The sequence below is a fragment of the Mytilus galloprovincialis genome, chromosome 11, assembly GCF_965363235.1.
Source record: "Mytilus galloprovincialis chromosome 11, xbMytGall1.hap1.1, whole genome shotgun sequence".
Taxonomy (NCBI): Eukaryota; Metazoa; Mollusca; class Bivalvia; order Mytilida; family Mytilidae; genus Mytilus; species Mytilus galloprovincialis.
The window spans coordinates 59,810,504-59,833,399 of NC_134848.1; the positions used below are offsets into that span (position 1 = coordinate 59,810,504).

The 22,896-nt window shown below is 32.0% G+C and overlaps 1 protein-coding gene across 1 annotated transcript; it reads right to left on the reverse strand.

The window, feature by feature from the left end:
* Window positions 1-13,001: 13,001 nt before the first annotated feature.
* Window positions 13,002-18,764, reverse strand: LOC143052501 (uncharacterized). Its single transcript, XM_076225548.1, has 3 exons — window positions 18,140-18,764; window positions 16,548-16,703; window positions 13,002-14,913 (listed from the first exon to the last, which is right to left on the reverse strand). Exons 1-3 carry the CDS (start codon window positions 18,336-18,338, stop codon window positions 13,673-13,675), a joined length of 1,596 nt encoding a protein of 531 aa, XP_076081663.1. The 5' UTR covers window positions 18,339-18,764; the 3' UTR covers window positions 13,002-13,672.
* Between the last annotated feature and the right edge of the window lie 4,132 nt (window positions 18,765-22,896).

Here is a 22,896-nt window from a genome sequence, read left to right on the forward strand (position 1 = left end):
TGTTTAGGGGCCATTTGAAGGACGCCTCTGGGTGCGGGAATTTCTCGCTACATTGAAGACCTGTTGGTGACCTTCTGCTGTTGTTTTTTTCTATGGTCGGGTTGTTGTCTCTTTGGCACATTCCCCATTTCCATTCTTAATTGTATCTTCTAGTTGCAACGATATTACAGTGCATTTCATATCATGCATTACTTGATACTAGAGGCTTGAAGTATAAAAGTCTGGGTACTGACGACGTTCATCATCTTAATAATGTGTTAAAGCATTCTTTTATTAGTCTTTATGCATATTATTTAACGGTTGTTGATGATATCCATTTGACGTGTCTTCTGTTTTAATAGGAGCGATACAATCTTCATAGCTAACGATATATTTGTTGAAAAAATAACTACGTTCTATATTACACATGTTACATGTGACATTGATCTTTCACACACTCATTTTTTCAAACAGAATAAAAACAAAGAGATAAGAAACAGTGGTTCCATTAACTGTAATGACGTTCTTAATACTACTGCTAAAATACTGAAATAATTTCCGGGCAATGAATTAGATAGACATTTGTGGTGACAACCTTGCAAATGAATGAGAAAAAGGACAGAAGAAATGTAATAATAATAATTCTTAATTATGTGATAATCAAATACTAGGCTTTAAAGAAAAGGATAGAATCACCAAAGAAATGTAATAATAATTACAAACCAATTGTTCAGAGAACAATTGAAGGTCTTTCCACCAGTCAATATCTATTTTGATATTAAAATATAAAAAATCAGTCTAAAATGTCAGTTCATATGGCTTTATGATGTATAGATATGAATTTAAAGCAAAGGTCAAATTCTAGAAGGTCAAATTAACCTATGACCTTGACCTCAATTTCCAGGTCACAAACTGAGGATCTCAAATCAAAAGACCCTAGGTCTCTAATATGAATGGTTAATAAGTTATATCACTTTAAACATAATTTAAGATATGATAGGGGCGAAAACTCCTATTCATTGTTTACGCGCCCTTTCAACCAAAATTATTGAGTTACCACATGTCGCAACTAACAATTTATACAAAATAATTTGTTGATATCTCATAAGATAATGAAAATGAGTGAAAATAAGACAAATTCAAAAATTAGAATATGACCTTGACCTTTGACCTTTACCTATTTTTCATGTTTTTGGACCAAGGACCTCAAATCAAAAGATCCTAGGTCTCTATCACTTATGGTGTTCCAGTTTAAAATACATTTCAAAATTTCAAATACAAAAGGGGAAATAACTCTCATATGGAGCGTTTATATTGCTTCGGTCGAAATTGGACAAATCATGCGAAGGATATAACGAGCAATTTTATAAAATAAATTTGTCGTAATCTTTTACGGTTGCGAAGCAGTCGTGGACACAAAAACAGTGTTTGGGGAGATAACTCCTACAAAGAAAAGTATTCGGTTACGCAGGGTAAATTTCAAAAACGCATAAACAGTTCGATATCATATACCAAATATCTAAGCGACATATTGCGAAACAAATATTTATCACAAGAACAAAATTAGGCGGAAGAAAAAAAAAACTAATTAGAAGAAAAACAATAGGTCTTTCCACAGAAAAGTGGAAAGACCTAATAATACTTAATTATGTGATAATCAAATACTAGGCTTTAAAGAAAAGGATAGAATCACCAAAGATATATTTTCTTTAAAATCAATTGTATGTAAATGTAAGACACAGAAATATAAAGTGTTTGCAGCATTCATATAAATACGGAAGGTCTCTGATACTGGGTGCGGTAAACTATTGTGGCCTTTATTTATACTGTCTGGGGGTCTGGACAGGTTTATTTTTATATTCAAATCCAGCACAATCATCCAAACAAGATGGTTATTGTCTTTGTATAATGATAGTAGAATGTATTTTAAAACGACATCTGCTGTGAATGTACATCAACTTGTGGAATAACCCATGGTTTCAGCCTCATATTATTTGATATTTATGCAGATAACATAATTTATTATCATAACTCCAGAAAGGCGTACAAATTCATCTTATAATTCAATAAAAATTATTCAATGTTGGTACTTATTGTTTGTAAACAAAATTAAAGCTGATATTGTCCATATACAATAGATGCATAAAATAATGCAAATGTTATGCTTTTGCTTTAGTTTCATGTTGCATTTCTCTATTGACAATGCATGTTCCCATAGGAACTCCTTTTACGGCTAAAACTGTACCAATTTTACTATGACGTTTTGAACAAAATCATATCCTGGAATAGAAAGTTCATACGCACTATTATTTTTTTTCAAAAGTCAAAATATAGGGCTGTGCGGCATATTTTCAACTTTTATATGCCCCGAACTTCTAAGAGTTTAAAATAACACTAAATTTCTTCACTAAACCTACCTCGACTGTAGAATTATCTAAGATTTCAATATAAACAATATTCACGTGTATATTTTCTCCTTACTTTCCCAAGTTATGTCTCTATGTGATGCAAACTACAGATTAGAACTAGGAACCAGTATGTAAACACAATTCATTTTCTATAAAATTGAGAAAGGAAATGGGGAATGTGTCAAAGCGACATAAACCCGACCATAGAGCAGAAAACAGGCGAAGGCCATCAATGGGTCTTCAATGAAGCGAAAAACTCTCGCACCCAGAGGCGTCCTTCAGCTGGCCCCTTAAAAAATATGTATACTAGTACAGTGATAATGGTCGTCATACTTAACTCCGAAATATACACAAGAAACTAAAATTAAAAAAGGCTCCTGACTTGGGAAAGCTGCAAAATTGGGGCGGGGTTAACATGTTTATGAGATCTAAACCCTCCCCTATACTTCTTGTCAATGTAGAAAAGTAAGCACATAACACTACGCACATTAAAATTCAGTTCAAGAGAAGTCCGAGTCCGATGTCAGAAGATGTAACAAAAGAAAATAAATAAAAATTATAACAGACTACTAGCAGTTAACTGACATGCCAGCTCCAGACCTCAATTATACTGATTGAAAGATTATGTCTTCATTACATGAATATCAGGCATAATCCCTCTCGTTAGGGGTTTAGTATCATACTATCATAAGATATATGAGAAGAATATAACCCGTGCCATGCCAATAACTGTTTTTAAAATAAATGTGTTAAGTTCCGATGAAAAGACCCTATAAGTGAATCAATATCAAAGCCAAAATATGCAATCTTTAATGACCTGACAACAGTATTGTAATTGTATCCCTTCTTAATCAGTCTGTTTAAAGGTTTTGTAAGCTTTTGGGGTGAATACTGACACATTGTTTGCTTTGTAAAGAATATTACCATAAAAGATTGGATGTGAAATATCTGAACGTATAAGATGTCTGCATGTTGAGTTATATTTACGAATTATTTCCTTATACCGATGATAAAATTTAGTAAATGTTTTGACTAGTTTGTGATATCGAAAACCCTGGTGTAATAATTTTTCAGTAATACATGAATTTCTCTCGCCCAAATCTAATACGTTGTTACATACACGAGTGAATCGTACAAGTTGAGATATATAAACAGCATCACATGGTGACAAGGGAACGTCACCATCTACAAATGGATAATTAACGATAGGAAATGACAAGAGTGCACACACTGAAATGTTTCGCCTTCTTTACTATTCATTGATATTATGTTGATAGTCCTAAATATAAAGCTCTATTACAACTGTCACATAAACTTAACATACACCAAAATAACTAATCATTGACCAATGAACCATGAAATTGAGGTCAAGGTTACATGAATCATTTCAGGAAGACATGTACAACTAACAATTCTTCCATACACTAATGATCATAAACTAATTCCTTACACCAAATATAGTTAACCTATTGCATATAGTATTAGAAAAAAAATCCAAAACTCAAAAATTTAACTTTGACTACTGAACTATGTAAATGAGGTCAAATTCAGATGACACCTGCCGGAGGTCATGTACACATTATAGTCCTTCAATACACCGAATATACAAGACCTATTGCTTATTGTATCTGAGATATGGACTTAACCACCAAAACTTAACATTGTTTACTGATTCATGAATTAAGATCGAGGTCAAGTGAAAACTGTCTGACGGGTACAAGGACCTTGCAAGGTACGCACATACCAAATATAGTGGTCCTATTACTTATATTAAGAAAGACGTCGTAACTACAATCCCCTTCCCTTTCATGAATGTGACCTACTGAATTAGACTATTTACCGGATTTGTTATCACATAAGCAACACGACGGGTGCCACATGTGGAGCAGGATCTGCTTACCCTTCCGGAGCACCTGAGATCACCCCTAGTTTTTTGGTGGGGTTCGTGTTGTTTATTCTTTAGTTTTCTATGTTGTGTCGTGTGTGCTGTTGTTTGTTTGTCCTTTTTCAGCCATGGCGTTGTCAGTTTGTTTTAGATTTATGACTGTCCCTTTGGTATCTTTCGTCCCTCTTTTAACATTACAAAAAATCTAAACTTTTTTTTCAAGTAGTCACTGAACCATGAAAATGAGGCCAATGACATTGGCTATGTGAATGATGGAAACTGTGTAACATGGCGCATCTATATACACGGTATGAAGCATCCAGGTTTACCACCTTCTAAAATATAAAGCTTTTAAGAAGTTAGCTAACACCGCCGCCGCCACCGCCGGATCACTATCCCTATGTCGAGCTTTTTGCAACAAATGTTGCAGGCTCGACAAAAAATTATCTCTTTTATCATAAATTTTTGTATTAAGCTTCCCGTTAATGATATAGATATCAAGATCGAGAAAAGGACAGTGGTCATTGTTAATATTAGTTGTATTTAAAGCAAGTTGAACAGGATAAATTTCTTTAGTATACATACTGAAGTCGTCATTTTTTAGAGCCAATATATCATCCAAATATCTAAAAGTATTGTTAATTTTTTGTATCAAATGTTGTTTCGATGGTCTTTGCTAATTTTTTTCATAAATTGTAACTCATAACAATACAAAAACAGGTCGCAATAAGTGGAGCACAGTTAGTCCCCATTGGAATTCTTATAACTTGACGATATACGGAATCTCCAAAGCGAACAAAAATGTTATCAAGTGAAAATGCAAGCGCATATATAGTATCAAAGCATGTCCAATTGACATAATGCTTTTGTTTATTGCTACTGAAAAATGACCTAATAAACTCAACATAGATACCAGGATTACAGTTTTATATTAACGCCAGACGCGCGTTTCGTCTCCAAAAGACTCATCAGTGACGCTCGAATAAAAAGATGTTAATAAAGCCAAATAAAGTACGAAGTTGAAGAGCATTGAGCACCAAAAATTCCTAAAAGTTTTGCCAAATACAGCTTAGGTAATCCATTCCTGAGGTAGGAAAAACCATAGTTTTTCCAAAATTTCAAAGTTTTGTTAACAGTTAGTTTATAATTATGTACATATCAATGATAACTCAAGTCAACACAGAAGTGCTGACTACTAAAAGAGTTTGAACATATGTACTCGCATTCTGACTTTTTAAATGTCCAGTTAATTAGGAATGTGATTTTTTTCTAAATAAGAATTATGAGGCAAAGTGGTCTATAGGATATAGGAATCTAAAAATATACTAAATCTCCCTAAAAGAGGCTTGATTTGAGAAACAGCTGTCTTTACAAAGTGCAACCTTCAGAGATATAAGTCAAAAACTGCATTTTCCCCAAAAGCTATATTTCTAGCCAAGGTTGCCATGTTGATAGGCAAGCAGGGTCATCGGACACATTTTTTTTTAAACTAGATACCCTAATGCTGATTGTCGCCAAATTTGGTTCACTTTGTTTTAGTTGTTTCAAAAGACTTTTGTAAAAGATAACAAATTTTACGAAAAATTGTTAAATTTGTCTTTAAAGGGTAATTACTCCTTGTGCCATCAATTGACTATTTTGGTCATTTGACTTCTTTGTAGATGTAATTTTGCTGAACATTACTGCTGTTTGCAGTTTATCAGATCTTTAATAATATAAAGATAATAACCAGATACTGCAAAAGTTCCTTAAATAATACCTTTGCAGGGACATCAACCCAACAACATCTTGTCTGATTGCTCTGACATTTAACAGATAAACATATAACCCCAATTTCAGATTTGCTCTAAATGCTTAAGTTTCAGTTCGGAGATATGAGCAAAATACGCAAAAGACTACATTTTACCTCTATTTGAATCCATGTCGGCCATCTTGGTTGACAAGCAGGGGTCAACAGACACATTTTCAAAACACGATACGCTAGTGATGATTGTGGCTAAGTTTGGTTTAATTTGGCCTAGTTGTTTCAGAGGAGAAGAATTTTTGTAAGATTTAACGGACGACGACCAGGACGACGACGGACGACGACAAAGACGACGACAGACGACAACGAAGACGACGACGGTCGACGGACAACCAACGAAGGACGCTAAATGATATGAGATTTGCTCATTTGGCCCTTTGGGAAAAGTGATCTCATCAGTAAATACATTTATCTTCTCCCACGCTATATATTATCGAATATGGGTTAAACAGGAACTTGTTTTTAGAATTTTGGTTCTTGCATTTTGATGTCTTCCTGTGACCTCATTTTATAGTTTTCTATTTTCTAAAAAGATCAAACAGGACATAACATGCTAAAAGCATAATATATCCAATTTCTGTTCTTTCATCAAATTTGTTTTATTTTTTACGTTGAATGTTATTACAAGGTGTAAAACAAACCGGCTATATTAAAAAACAAAACAATAATTAATAAATATAAGAAGATATGGTATGATTGCCAATAAAACAAATCTCAATCAAAGTCACAATTTGTAAAAGTAAACAATTATAGGTCAATTTACGGACTTCTGAATGAAATAAAAAATATTTCAAATGCATTAATTATGTCTGACATAATTGTTATTTATTCCCACTCTTTTCCATATATACCAACCAAATTACTGTGCAATTAAACAATTAACTTCATCTTTGAAAAATCTTTGAAAAATCAGTGGCGTCCCGAAGACACTTCAGTTTTTGTTTTACCTTTGAGAAGATATAGAACTCGTTTTCGGATTTGTTGTTATTTTAGGTTATGTCGCTGACCTTTCCCGTTCATTCAAGAGTTTGACTAAAAATAAATCTGATCTGATTTTCAAGGAAAACATCATTAATTAACTTCCTTGAGATATCTCCTTGAAGTTGTTAATATAATTTTCCCTACAATAGTCTTTTTATACACAAATCGAAGAGAAATTTATAATAAGAGTGTAAGCAACATTTTTTTACGTCAGATGCTCCATTTATGGATTCTCCATCATTTGTTGCTATAACGAATCAGTGTGAAAGCCGGGGAACTTTTAATACACAGAAAAAGTCCATACTTTAATTTCTTGATTTTTCACGTAGCAATTATAATCAATTAGGTAACTATGATAAGCATTAACTTTTGAGCTGATGATACACACAGGGACTAACTATCCACCAGCAGTGTCATATACCCCTTTCTTATAAACGAAATATAACTCCACATTATTAATGTCATGCTAATTTTGAGTCAGAACCTCGTATAAATGAAAGGGATGTTCCCCTTAAGTATAATATTTATCAGATGTGGAATGATTGCAAATGCGACAACTATCCGTCAAAGTTAGAATAATCCAAATATGAGAATGTATAGGCAACCGCGCAGCCTTCAATAATGAGGAAAAATCTCTTTTCAAATCCTATATGTTTACTATTTTCAAAGTATCTTAAGAGTTTCAATTCTCTATTTTATTTTCAAAAAGAGTATTCATTATTCCAGTGAGTTACAAAGAAGCAAATTTCAAATGAATTACCTTAATAGGTAATCTGTAGATAAAACTACTTTTTATGAATTTTAAATTTACATACAACTTTATCCGAAATAATTTCACCATGAATTAAAATAAGTCAATAAAATACATGTAGCGTATATTGTAATTTTATATAACAAAATTTACTCACGGTACCGGCACGCAGACATCATGAAAGTAATCATCTTCCCTGTGTATTACTATAATCCCGGGAGAAAAAAATCCCACTTTTTTGTTGTTGTTGACACTATATTTACATAAATTGCACATACACACGTTAGAATAATCCAATATACTGGTATTCTATAAAATGAATTCTCATTTCCTTTTTTGTAAAGTGCGAATATCCTTTCGATCCCCAGCAATGTTGGCGAACAAAAATGTATATATTAAACATTTTTTATACGTTTTGCACCCAATGCAAATCTTAAAAAACTATCCGATATATATATATATATATGCAAAAACATGAATCCAGTGATATGCAATGCAATCCACAGTTCTATCAAAATACATATTTGCCATTATATAACTGTGTCCCATATTCGTACGTCGGCAAGAAAAGGTAAACACAATTATCAACAAGAATGTCTGTGTACCTGTGCACGTGTATTTCAATCTGTAATTGGGTCATTTATAGTAAAGGTTGTAAATTGTAATGTTGTTATGTATGAATGAAAGTTACATGTACTTTAAACCGTAACTGGTAAACCTATAGTGTATTGTTTTTATTAATGAATGAAAGTTACATGCGTTTTATTGAGAATGAACAATGAATATAACAAACATTAACATTAATTATATGGTTTAGGTCAGGCAGACCGAACAGAGAGAATTATCTCTCTTTTTGTATTGTATTGTATATTTGATATGTTTTTCTGTATTTTGTTTCTACTTAGTTATATAATGTTCAACTACGTTAAGTGTATCACATATGAAATTAATAAGACTGTAAAGCCAAAACTAGATAATGGCTAATTATTGTATCAATTTAACTTCTCTTAATGTAAATGGCTTTGGAAACGATTTTAAACGCAAATCCATGTTTCTTTGGTTAAAAAAATTTCAAAGCGACATCATTTTCTTGCAAGAAACACACAGTACTGAATCGTATGAAACTATATGGAAAAAGGAATGGGGTGGAGATATTTATTTTTCGCACGGGGAAACGAACTCTAAAGGTGTTGCTATTTTGTTTAACAGCTCAACAGATTATATATTAAAGGAAAAAATTGCAGATGAAAACGGAAGGTATCTCATTCTAACTGTTGAAATTGATAACACAGATTTTGTTTTTGTAAATTATTATGCACCGACCAAAAATTTTGAAAATGACCAAATTGAATATATTGAAAAATTAAAAATTTTATTAAATGAAAAGTTAGAACAAAATCTCGTTTTGGGTGGAGATTTTAATACGATACTAAATCCATCTTTAGACAAAATGGGTGGTTCAAAATATAACACACCTGTCAAATATACGAGTAAATTAGAAGATTTTATAAAAGAGTTTGACTTATGTGATATTTGGAGGACAAAAAATGTTGACTCTAGATTATATACTTGGCGTCAAAGAACCCCGCTTATACAATGTCGCTTAGATTTTTGGTTGATATCGAATTTTTTGTCAAGCAGTGTTACAAAAACATCCATTGTTCCGTCTATAAAATCTGATCATAGTCTTATCAAGTTGACACTGTCAGGCGAAAACTTTAGTGAGAGAGGTCCCGGTTTCTGGAAATTCAACTCGGGTTTATTGACAGACAAAGATTATGTGGATATAGTCAAAAATACTTTATCAGAATGTGATGATAAATATCAAAATTTAGAAAATAAAAATTTAAAATGGGATACCATTAAAAGTGAAATAAGGGGCGCAACCGTCAAATATTCCAAATATAAAAACATGAAATTGCGGGAAAGAGAGTCCAGTTTAAAAAAACGACAAGACGAAATTCAGAAAAATCTCTCTCGTACATATTTAGATAAAGATATAAATACACTTTTAAATGAATTAGATATTGTTAAAGAAGATTTAGAGCAAATAGTAAATAATCAAACAAGAGGGGCTATTATACGATCACATGCCGAGCACTGCGAAGGCAATGAAAGAAATTCAAAATATTTCTTATCATTAGAAAAACGTAATTATAAAAATAAATGTATTAACAAATTAGTTGTAAACGACATTGAATTATTGTCACAAGAAAAAATTCTAAACGAAGAGAGAAATTTCTACGAAAATCTGTACTCATCAAAAGAAGACCCTGATAAATATTCAGGTGATTCTAACTTTTTTGATTTAAATTTTATTCCTAAGCTAACAGATCTGGAAAAGGATATATGCGATGCAGATATTTCAGAATCTGAGTGCGTTAAAGTTTTAAAAACATTTAAAAATAATAAAAGCCCTGGTACAGATGGGCTTACCGCTGAGTTTTACAAATTTTTCTGGATTGATGTAAAAAAATATGTTTTGGAAAGCTATGAATATTCCTTCGAGACCGGAACCCTCTCAATAGACCAAAAACGGGGTATTTTGACTCTTATTCCAAAGAAAGATAAAGATAGAACACTCTTGTCGAACTGGCGACCTCTTTCTCTCTTAAATTTTGATTACAAATTATTAGCCAAAGTTATTGCGGAAAGAATGAAATTATTTCTTCCGAAACTTATAGATCCGGATCAGACAGGATATGTGGCTGGTAGATATATTGGTGAAAATCTACGACTAATTGCTGATATTATATTGTTTACTACTTTAAAAAATTATCCAGGGCTTATATTACTAGTCGATTTCGAAAAGGCGTTTGATACGCTAGAATGGAAATTTATTCAAAAAGCATTGGCTTGTTTTAATTTTGGTAGCAAGTTCCGGAAATGGGTCTTAACTTTATACTCAAATATATCTAGTCTTGTCGTTAATAATGGATTTAGTTCTAGTCCGTTCAAAATTGAGAGAGGTGTTCGACAAGGGTGTCCTTTGTCTCCTTTTTTATTTATTTTGGCCGTTGAACTGCTGGCAATAAATATTCGTAAGAACAACCATATATCAGGTATAAAAATTGGGGATACTGAAATAAAAATTTCACAGTTGGCTGATGATACCACTTGTTTTTTGAAAGATGTATTTTCTGCGCAAATTTTATTAGATTCCTTTAATGATTTTGAGAAGTGTTCAGGGTTAAAAGTCAATTTTTCGAAAACCGAAGCAACATGGATTGGAAGAAATAAATTTAACAAAGAAGGTTCCCTTCCTATTAAATGGACAGATGGTTTTAAAACCTTAGGTTTAAAATTTAACGCTTTTGATGAAATGGTTTGTTCTAACTTAGATACATGCATAGAAAAAATGGAATCAATTATTAAAATGTGGAGGATCAGAAACCTTTCCTTGATCGGTAAAATCGTAATTCTTAAATCACTTGCAATATCGAAGCTTATTTATGTCATTTCATCTACACATGTACCAAGATCTTATGTAATTAAAATACAAAGGGACATTAATAACTTTTTATGGAATGATAGTACTCCGAAAGTTAAATCGGAAGTTATTCAAAAGTCTCCTAGCGAGGGGGGACTGAAAGCACCAAATTTTGAAGTACAGTTGTTATCCTTTCGTATCATGTGGGTAAAACGATTTTTGTCAGAACATGACTCTAAATGGAAACATGTTTCCAAAGCATTCTTCTCCCTTTTTGATTTAGAGGACTTATTTATGAGCAGATGTGAATTTGAGTTTTTAAATTTAAAAGCACCTCTTTTTTATATAGAAGTGCTATCTGCTTGGAAACGTTTCAAGGGTATTTTCATCCCGTTAAATGCATTTCATGTTAGAAAAGAATTTATTTGGTTCAATCCGTTTATCAAGATTAACAGAACGAGTATTTTTTACAGATCTTGGTACACGAAAGGCATAAGGTTCATTAATGATATTGTAGATGATAAAGGCGAATTTTTGTCTCATGACGCTATTAACAAAAAATATAATTTGAATGTTACTTTTGTAGACATTCTTTCTATTAAACTTGCTATACCACGTGACTGGAAAGATTTGTTATTACAACAACACATGTCACCTAAGAGCAACTCTTTTGGATTCGTTTTTGAGCATGAGAATAAAAAAATGCCTATTAGCAAATTATATACTAAAGATGTATATTCACTTTTTATCGATCGGGTAAGTGTTTCTCCTATTTCACAACAAAGGTGGGAAGAAAGTTTTAATATAGAAATTAGTGACGAAAAGTGGAACAATATTTATTCACTAGCTTTTAAATGTACTATTGAAAGCAAACTACAAGCTTTTCAATATAAAGTGTTACACAGAATAGTCTCACATAATTATCTCCTTGAAAAATATAAACTTTCTTTAACTAATGAGTGTGCCAGTTGTAAAGAAATAGAAACTATAGAGCATAAATTTTTTGAATGTATAGAAATAAAACGATTTTGGAGAGAATTTTCTAATTGGTGGCATTTAGTTTTTGGAGTAAAATTTTTTTTAAATAAAGACAGTGTCATTTTTGGTATATTGAATTCTGATAACTTAGTGTTAAACTATTGTATTTTACAGGCAAAATATTACATTCATTATGTAAAGTACACACAATTAGACAGATTGTTTATATCTGTGCAAGCTTTTCTCAAATTTTTGAAAAGACGTCTGGAGATATTAGAATATTTATATCTTTCTAAAGACAAGCACGAGTCATTTGTTGACAGATGGGGGGAATTTATGGAAGTTATTAATTAAATTTTATTCTCGATATGATCATGTATATTTAATGTATTCCAAAGTATCTTTTACTTGTATCATATACCGATTATTCACATCATTTACTTGTATTTGTTTTTACTATGTCTTATTCGTAAATATCAATAGTATGACTATGCCATATGTCAATCACTTATATATTGTAAAAATGTATGTATGTATGTATGCACTGTAGCTTGAACACCAAAAAGATCAATAAAAAATAAAAAAAAAAATAATGAGGAAAAATCCTTCCCGGATCGTTTTAATGTTTTCTTAATCTACTTCAATCAACAAACACTTATAAATTAGTACACATGGCGTGAGTTACATTTAAATAAGCCTATCGAATCAAATCAATTTACAAATTTTATCAATTACCGAGTCCAAGATTGTTTTTTTTTCAATCTGTATGGATAATTCAAATTATCGGATTTTCGTCTTAATTGTTTCACATTTTGTTATCTCGGGTATTAAATACCAAAGAGCTGCCCTTATTTGTATAATAATTTGGTGAATAATATTCTCATTAACAATCATATCACAACTTTTTATTTTCAACACCATCTTATTAAATCTAAACGTATCGAAGATACCAGAATTGAAATTTTGAATTTGCTCCAGACGCGAGTTTCATCTACATTAGACCCACCAGTGACGCTCGAATCTGAGAAACAGTTCAAGAAATAATCAAGTGGAACCTTAACTATTTTTCAGAATATCTGACTTTTCTAAAATAGGCTATATCGATCTAAATACAAACATGACAGATATATTTTAATTATACAGAATGATGTCACCTTTAGTTTTAGATAAAAACAGACAAACAACACAAAAAATAGATGTCAAAATGCAAAATTCAAAATCCAAACAGAAGAAACCAAGAATTTCAACAGGATAAGTAAACGGGACATTATTTGCAAATAAATACCATATTAGGTAGTATCGATTTTCACTATACAAGTTTGTTAAACCAAGCATTTGTATGCCTAACATACTATGCTGTTGTTTAAGTGTATTTATATTAAGTCAATGCTAAGTTAGAAGAGTTGCAATTGTTCAAGTTTATTTATTTCCTTCACGATTTTCTTTTTCGTTTTTCTTAAAGTTGTTTTGTGAAAAGTTTGGTGGCGCGGCGATAAAAGTTTCTTCCAACGTTCTTAATTGATTCCAAAAGTTCAGTAAAAATGTTTGGTGATTTGTTTTCAATATCATCGCGTACTTGTTGTCGTAAAGAATTCTCATCAATATGTCCTCGTCGACTATAACACCTAGACAATCCTTTCTGAATTTCGTTTTGTTTTTCTTTGATTTCGTAATTGGCTTTTTCTAAATCGGAAAGCATCAAGAGTCGTTTACGTTCTTCTCGTTGTAGCTGCTGACTAAGACGAACTTCACTTTTGCGAAGTTCTGCGATTTTCAAAGTTAACTGTCGATTCGCTTCCTCGCCAATATCTCCTTGGCTAATCTCCTTTTGTTGCTGCAGTCGTACCATTTTCCTCCGTAAAGTCTTCTTTTCCTCCTCGGAATTATCTTTTTCGAATTGCATTTTTGTCATAGTATCTTCTAGTTTAGATTTTTCACCTGTCAGAGCAAGAATGTCCTGTTCAAATTTTGAAGACATATAGCTCAGGGACAATTCCATCTCTTTGTGTTGCATACTTTGCGTTACTACTTCTTCTGCAGCAGCATACATCTCATTAGTATAACAATTTCCGCCATTTTTTGCAACCATGTCGTCTATTTTTGTTATAAGGTCATCGACTTTTCTCCCTTTCTCAGATTCATTAGCAAGGTTGTCAACACAAATATATCTATTCTCACATCTGCGTACAATGTCTTTTAGTGCAGATGGAGCAGTTTCTAGAAATTCTTCAATGGTCTTATGTTCTTGTTTCAAACAATCTTCACGAGTAAAGACTATCATCATATATCTGATGATATCATCGCCAAAATGCTGTATAAAATGTTCAACTGTATCCTGTTCCTCTTGAGTATACCGTCCGATTGCGATGACAATAAGAACAGCGTGAGGACCAGGTGACGTCATACCAACACATTTGCTAATCTCATTCGTGATTTCATTATTTAAATGTTTTGTATCAAATAATCCTGGTGTGTCAACGACTAAAATAAGTCTATTTCCGCGATAACATTCTCCCCGGCAACAGTTGACAGTCACTGATGATCCCGAAACCATTGCTATGAACTTGTTTCCTCCTAGAATTGTATTACCAGTGGCACTCTTTCCGCTTCCGGTGCGACCTAATAACACTATTCTTACTTCTCTGTCGCTTTTAATATAATCTGCTTCTATGTCATTCTGATTCATGGATCGGCTTGCTGAAAGTAAAACAAAGAAAGTTATAACATATACGCAGACAAAAACATTGTTTAAAGGGAAAACAATAAAGACAACAATTTTAAGCAGACGAAAAGTATTAGGAAAAAGATTATGATGCTGCATGCTGCTCTTAATTCTACAATAGTACTATGTATCAGGGTAGTAATGCATTTGAACGTCAGGCGTCAACAAGTCATTTTCGGCTTCCGTTAGCGTCACATTGGTTAAAATGTTACCTTCATTCGTCAAAATATACTTATCGTGATTCATCAGAGGTCACAAATAATTATCGTTACCGTAATTTTTGGAAAAAATGTACGTGATTCGTCATCGTCTAAAAGAAAGTGTACATTTTATCGTCATACACCAAAAATTTACGTTAACGTCATTTGGCAAGTATTTTTATCGTTATTCGTCATAAAGGTATCCCCATTACGACCCTCAACTGATGATTGAAAAAGAATATACATCACATGACTCAGGTATATGAAGATCATCACTTTTACTTATAAATGTAATAAAATGGAGAATGGAAATGGGGAATTTGTCAAAGCGACAAACAACCCGACCATAGAGCAGACAACAGCCGAAGTCCACCAATGGGTCTTCAATGTAGCGAGAAACTCCCGCACCCGGAGGCGTCCCTCAGCTGTCCCCTAAAAAATATGTATACTAGTTCAGTGATAATGGACGTCATACTAAACTCCGAATTATACACAGGAAACTTAAATTAAAAATCATACAAGACTAATAAAGGCCAGGGGCTCACGACATGGGACAGGCGCAAAATTGCGGCGGGGTTAAACATGTTTTTTGAGATCTCAACCCTCCCCCTATACCTCTTACCAATGTAGAAAAAACAAACGTACAACAATACGCACAGTAAAACTGACTTTAAGAGCAATCCGAGTCCGATGTCAGAATATGAAACAAAAGAAAATAAACAAAATGACAATAATACATAAATATCAACAGACTACTAGCAGTAACTGACATGTCAGCTCCAGACCTCAATTAAACTGATTAAAAGATTATGTCTTCATCATATGAATATCAGGCACAATCCCTCGTGTTAGGTGTTAAGTATTATATATATAAAATTTGATATTTAAAGCAGGTAATATATTACCACCCAACAAAAGAAAACAATCCGTGTCACTGATCTTCCACTAGTTTCTTATTAACTTCCGTACTATTATTTTGAGTCCATCGACATTTGATTAACATTATATCGAATGAAAACTTTGTTCCATCCGGGTAAGTATTTTCATCAATCAATTTTTAAAGCCTTATTAAAGGAGTACTTACAAAAGGAGCTATGAGGGTTATGTCAATGTGGTTCCAATCCTTACATATAGAAAACTAACAAAAGACACTTCAAGGACAATAACTGATGTCAATCAGTTTACAGATTTCTACAGAATATGCCAAGCTCTTACTCACCAAAGGCAAATTTGTGGATATCGAAATATTATTAACACGAAATAATAAAATAAATTAGCAAAAATGGAAAAAGATATAACCGAAGCCAAAAAAAAAACCTTACCTAGATTTCTGAATAGGGATAAAGGCGTATAAATGTCTTATGCATAGTAAAGGGTAGTCGTCTGTAAAAAGTAAAGAAACAACTAACCTGTCGCATAGCCACGAGGTAGGTTTTGTACTTGACGATAGTATGGTTTCTTCCCTGGTGTCCTGGATTTTCGAAGTGAATCGGTTTTTGAGATTTCACACATTTCACACACTGTTGATACAGAATTGAGAAAGGTACAGTCACTGCAAGTCCAATCTGAAAACATCAGAAATTCAGTTCTGTAAAGGTTTTACTACAATTATGAAAATAATTAAATATTATCAATGATACATGTAAATGAGCTCAAGGTAATATTTATCCTACCAGACAGACATGAACACCTAACAATCATATTATATACAAAATACAGATGACTTTTTGATTGAAGGATCTTAGAAACAGACAAAACCACACAAACTTTACATAGACTTTTGAAACATGGAAATGATAACAAGGGCAGATGAATCCAGCTTGCTTTTATGGTTTTATTTTTGTTTGGTTTTGGCATTCCTAGTGCAGCTGGGACAAATAAGAGGAGAGATCCAGACGCTAGATGTCTTTTTCATTTGAATTACCCTAGCATAATGGTTTAATATACTTTAATAACTATCGCTGCAAAAAAATTATTTGGTTGTCTCATTGTCAAATTTATATGTGTGTTTGTTTAAAATTTTAAGTCAGTTGTGTTGCATGTCTGAGATGTATGTTAAACAGATGTTGCCTTCTGACTCTCAATTTTTGTCTCATAAACCAATTGATGCCTTCGGAATATGCATGTACCAAGTCAGGAATATGACATTTGTTTTCCATTCGTTCTGTCGGTTGACATGGTCTAATACTATATACTTTTACTATCTGAGAAATGGACAAAACCAAAAACTTAACATTAGGCCAATGATTAATGAAAATGTAATCAAGACCAGAGGGAACTTGTTAGTCGTCCGTATCTTACTTCAAATCTGTCTTGGTACGAAATATAATCAACCTATTATTGCTTAAAGAGTCTGAGAAACGGACCAGAATACAAACTTTTTCCCTAGATCACTGATTCGTGAATTGAGCTCGAGGTCATATTAAGCCGATCGGCAGGATATGTAAATCTTCCAAGGATCCAATATATCCAGAAAAGCTATCTAAATACTCCTTGGCTATGAGTATTTCTCATGACAATTTGTTTTCAATCAGTCGCTGGATTACAGAAATGAGTTCAAGGACATTTGACTTATGACAGTTGAAAATACCATAATATAATATACTTTTATAGGAAAATAAGAAGATTTAGTATGATTTGCTATCATGTTTGCAACAATTATCTAAGACGCACCAACATAAGGTAGATGTAAACTATAGCTTGCCGTTACATACACTCATGGATATCTATGAATAGCAAAGGATAACGGACTTTTAGTGACCTGAATATTTGTTTACCGTTTTCGGCACTTAACTTGAGTTCGTGAATCTTTTGTCTGAAAGATACAGATTATCGAAAACAGAATGCTGTACAAAGTAGTACTAGATATTAGAGTGAAATCAAGAACCAAAATTATAATAATAATAATAATAATAATGATAATAATAATAATAAAAAAAAATAATAATAAAAAAGATAATAATAATTATAATATTTAATAACATAAATGTGATGAACATACCATTGTCAGTTAAAGTGTCTTTCAATTCAGATCTCCCCGAATTTGGATATTTAAGTTCGGAACTCGCACCATAGTGGTCCATGCTTTTATACTCAGGATATGTTAACACAGCATTATGATATCTAAGACCACAAACAGAACACGTATCATCAGTTTCTTTATTTAACAAAGTACAAGCCGAACATTCCCACTCAGACATATTGTAGTGTCTATCTCATTACAAAAAGGTATGTGACAATGGCAGTCTTAAAGAATACATTAAATCAATTAGTAATGCATTACGCATTTATACACTTAACGCTTACTAGAATAGTAATTGGGAATTTTTCTTCTATTCATAGTACCGATTAGTAATACAATTTCCTCATTAGAAGTTTCCATATCAGTAAAGATTTACTTGTATACATTTATATATGAACAGTATGCAATGTCCATCTACTAACCTCCTTATTCCAAATAAAAGACGTTTTATTTCATGAATACATCTCAATAGTTCTAATTTTCTGTCAGCGAATATTTTTAATTAATTGTCTGTGCTATTTTCACATTTTTCGAGCGGTGTAAGGAAAATATTTCTCCTCACTAGTGAAATGTTCACTGCAAATGATTGGTCTAAATTTAATTATAACGTTACATTTTCTTGATATCTCCTTGATTTCCCTACTGTGACGTCATGAAAAAGGCGTCCATGCCTGATAATGTCAGTTTAAAAGAACACAGCTTCCTGCAAATGTTTGAAAAGGAGACAACAATCAATAGGGAAACAGATTCCATCCACTCTTAACAGTTTAATTTCAATTTTTAAAGCTAGGCAAGTTTAGCACTTTTTTAAATATCAAAATTAACCTGTGGTGAGATGTATCATATCTCACTTGTGAATCTATATTTTACACGAAGGCCAATCAGATAGCAATCCTTCTTAGAGACAAAATGAAGTACAAATAGTTTTCTATAAAAGTAAAAAAAATCTGCTCTTAAACGTCACCAATCTTCACTATAATGAAAATAAATAATCTATATTCTTTGGTGTATAAAATTGCAAAGCAATATTAATCAGTATGTGAAGTGAACTACATAGATATATTAAAACATCTTTGCTCATTGTTGAAGGCCGTACGGTCAATTATGGTTTATTATTATTATCATTATTATTATTTTTATTATTATTATTATTATTATTATTATTATTATTATTATTATTATTATTATTATTATTATTATTATTATTATTAATAATATTATTATAATTATTATCATTATTATTATTATTATTATTATTATTATTATTATTATTATTATTATTATTATTATTATTATTATTATTATTATTAATTAATTAATTAAAATTTATAGATAGTTACGGTTTTCCCAATATACCCAACTGACGGAATTACTTCTTTGAAAAAACCAATGTCATCATATATAATATCCATAACGTTGTGTTTTGAATAGGTTTTTGTTTAACATGTTACAAGATACAGATAGCTTTTTTCAGTTTCGCTGTTTTTCTTGTTTATCTTACAAACATATCTAATTCATGTGCATGCCTTAAAATAAAACTGAAACCGTTGGTTCGATCATATCTTAATTTTCACAGAAAAATCATAAATTGATCTCTTAAAAATATTTCCTTAACGTGATCTAATTCTCATAAAATCATCTGAACTCCAAGGAAAGATTTAAACGGAAAGTCCTTTGACAAATGTTTATATTAAGAGCACAGATACATCAACATTAATGAAAAACAACTCTCATTATATTCTTGAATTGGTACAGGGGTAGAAAATAGTGATTAAACTGGTTTTATAGCTAGCTAAATCTATCAAATGTATGACATTCTAATAAATGAATAAAAACAATAAGGTACTAAGTAGTACATAGTGAAGTTATGGTTTTAATATTACAATAATCTTAGAACACAAATGTGAGTGGACTTTTCAATCAAAATTCGTGGTCGAAGGTATTAAAGCACTTGTTCGTGGTTATTAAATATGTCCATAATAGTGTGATCTAATTTTTTTGTATCTGAATTTTGTTTGGTACTTGTTTTACAGGTTTATTTGTTAATTTCCTTTAAACATTTCAAAATTTTTCTGAAAATATTCTAAACCATATATGCCTCCTATGAGTAATAATAATTGTAACCCAGATTTTTCTCTATTGTGAAAAATCATGTTTTGCTATCGCCATTTTTTTCTACAAAATGATTGCTGGGCATGGGTTCATTTACGCTAAATTATGAAAGAAAAAAAAAGAAAAATTTCGTTTGTCCAAAGCACCTTTCTTGATTTACTTTAATCATGATTAAAACATGTTTATTAATGCCGTACGTTGGTTGTTTGTCCGATGCACCTTTCTTGGTTCACTTTTAACATAATAACTGTTCATTTGGATTGCTGTTTTGATTGAGGTTTTCTTTTATTAATGTAATAGCTGTGTTGCTTTAAATTTTATAAACCAAAAAAACTTTAGTTTTTGCGTGTGTCTGAATCGCTTTTCTGTGTTTACTTTTCCTATTAATACACCAGAATAAATATCTTTATTGATTCATGTATGATTGATGTGTTGACTTAGGCCGTGTTCACATTGACCTAAACTCGTTGTTGTGTCAGTGTAACTCACATATAAACTAAACATAATTACGTTCCCATTGATAAAACTCAATGTTTACATATAGTTTAAATCATGTTTTGTCTACATACAGTCGATAGTCGATGTAGGCCTTATGTAGGTTAAGTGTACACAAAACTAGGCATTCAGAACTTCCATTTCCCCATGTATATTTTAAAAAGAAACGATTTTTATATTATGTTCTATACCGAAATATTTGTCTTAACTTGATATATCTATTTGTTATAAAAACACGTTACGTAGCCTTATTAACCCCTTATCAAGATTCATCCATCATCATTGCCGAACACATAATTCATTTGAAAAGTTCTTCTCAAATCGACTGGACGTTCACACTGATAGAAATATTTGCCAATGGTCTTTTCTCAAACAACGATTTCCTCATAAATGCATTACTGAAAAAGGGTGAGGTTAATTGTTTGTTTGTGTAGTATCTCAGATCTGTTAAAATACAATTAGAAATGAAAAAAAAAATATTACACCCACCCTTTCCAAATACTCCTTGGAGAAAAAATACCATTTGAAAAAAACAGAAAAGATAGAAATGTAGTGATCCTTAACATCACAATTCTTTTTCTTCGTCTGTAAGCACGCTGATGCAGCCTACGTCTTTAATGCGTAATCGAACCAAGCCCAGTAGTCAGAACTTTTTGTGCTGACATGAATTATCATTGATATGGTTATATTTATAAATTAAATGTTTTCCAAATTTAGAATTTTTGAAATACTAAGGCTTTTCTACCTCAGGCATAGATTATCTTAGCTGGATTTGGCAAATCTTTTAGGAATTTTGGTTCTCAATGCTCTTCAACTTCGTACTTTATTTGGCCTTTTTAACGTTTTTGGATTCGAGCGTCACTGATGAGTCTTTTGTAGACGACACGCGCGTCTGGCGTATATACAAAATTTAGTCCTGGCATCTATGATGAGTTTATTTACAACCACTGGGTCGATGCTACTGCTGGTGGAGATTTCTTTCCCCGAGGATATCACCAGCCCAATAGTCAGCACTTTTTGTGCTGACATGAATTATCATTGATATGGTTATATTTATAAATTAACTGTTTACCAAATTTAGAATTTTTGAATTACTAAGGCTTTTCTACCTCAGGCCTTTTTAACTTTTTTTGATTTGAGCGTCACTGATGAGTCTTTTGTAGACGAAACGCGCGTCTGGCGTATATGCAAAATTTAGTCCTGGTATCTATGATGAGTTAGTTAATTTACAACCACTGGGTCGATGCCATTGCTGGTGGAGATTTATTTCCCCGAAGGCATCACCAGCCCAGTAGTCAGCACTTTTTGTGCTGACATGAATTATCATTGATATGGTTATATTTATAAATTAACTGTTTACCAAAGGAGTAAGTCCAGTAAGACCCCCTTTTGGCCCCAAAATATAGCAGTTTTACGAAATTGTTAAAATGTAAACTTTTAGTTATTTATTGTACAGTAGAATGCTTCTGCTACATAAATATGGGCTGTTTTTGGCAATACAATGCACATATATCAGGTACTAGCACCATTAAGTCATGCTAAATTACTGAAATCTTCACAATTCTAGCATTTTAGTTAAATTTTAGACAGTTTTCGTGTGAAACAAAAGTGGCCGCATTCGTGTTCATTCTTAATATTAAAATGTAAGTTGTATTATATGATAATACATAACATATATAAAGATTGAGGATGAACACGGATGCGGCCACTTTCATTTTTGACAAAAACCATCTGAAAAGTGACATTTTTCGGCATATTTGGTAGATTTTTCATATTTGAGCTTGAATCGGGTCGTTTTTAATGTCAAAATCAGTTAAAATCTTTCACATAAACTTATTGATTCAAATGAAATAAACACTTAAGTGTTTAAAAAGTGGTCAAAATCTTTCGTCAGATGAATCTGAAATTTGAGGCCAAATTCGGTCCTTACCGGACCTACTCCAAATTTAGAGTTTTTGAAATACTAAGGCTTTTCTACCTCCGGCATAGATTACCTTAGCTCGATTTGGCAAAAGTTTTAGGAATTTTGATCCTCAATGCTCTTCAACTTCGTACTTTATTTGGCCTTTTTAACTTTTTTGGATTCGAGCGTCACTGATGAGTCTTTTGTAGACGAAACGCACGTCTAC

Coding starts and splice junctions, on each gene's coding strand:
- LOC143052501 (XM_076225548.1), bottom strand. CDS start 18,338: ATGTCTGAGTGGGAATGTTCGGCTTGTACTTTGTTAAATAAAGAAACT. Junction 16,704..18,139: donor AGACACTTTAACTGACAATG/GTATGTTCATCA, acceptor TGATGTTTTCAG/ATTGGACTTGCAGTGACTGT. Junction 14,914..16,547: donor ACCTCGTGGCTATGCGACAG/GTTAGTTGTTTC, acceptor TTTTACTTTCAG/CAAGCCGATCCATGAATCAG.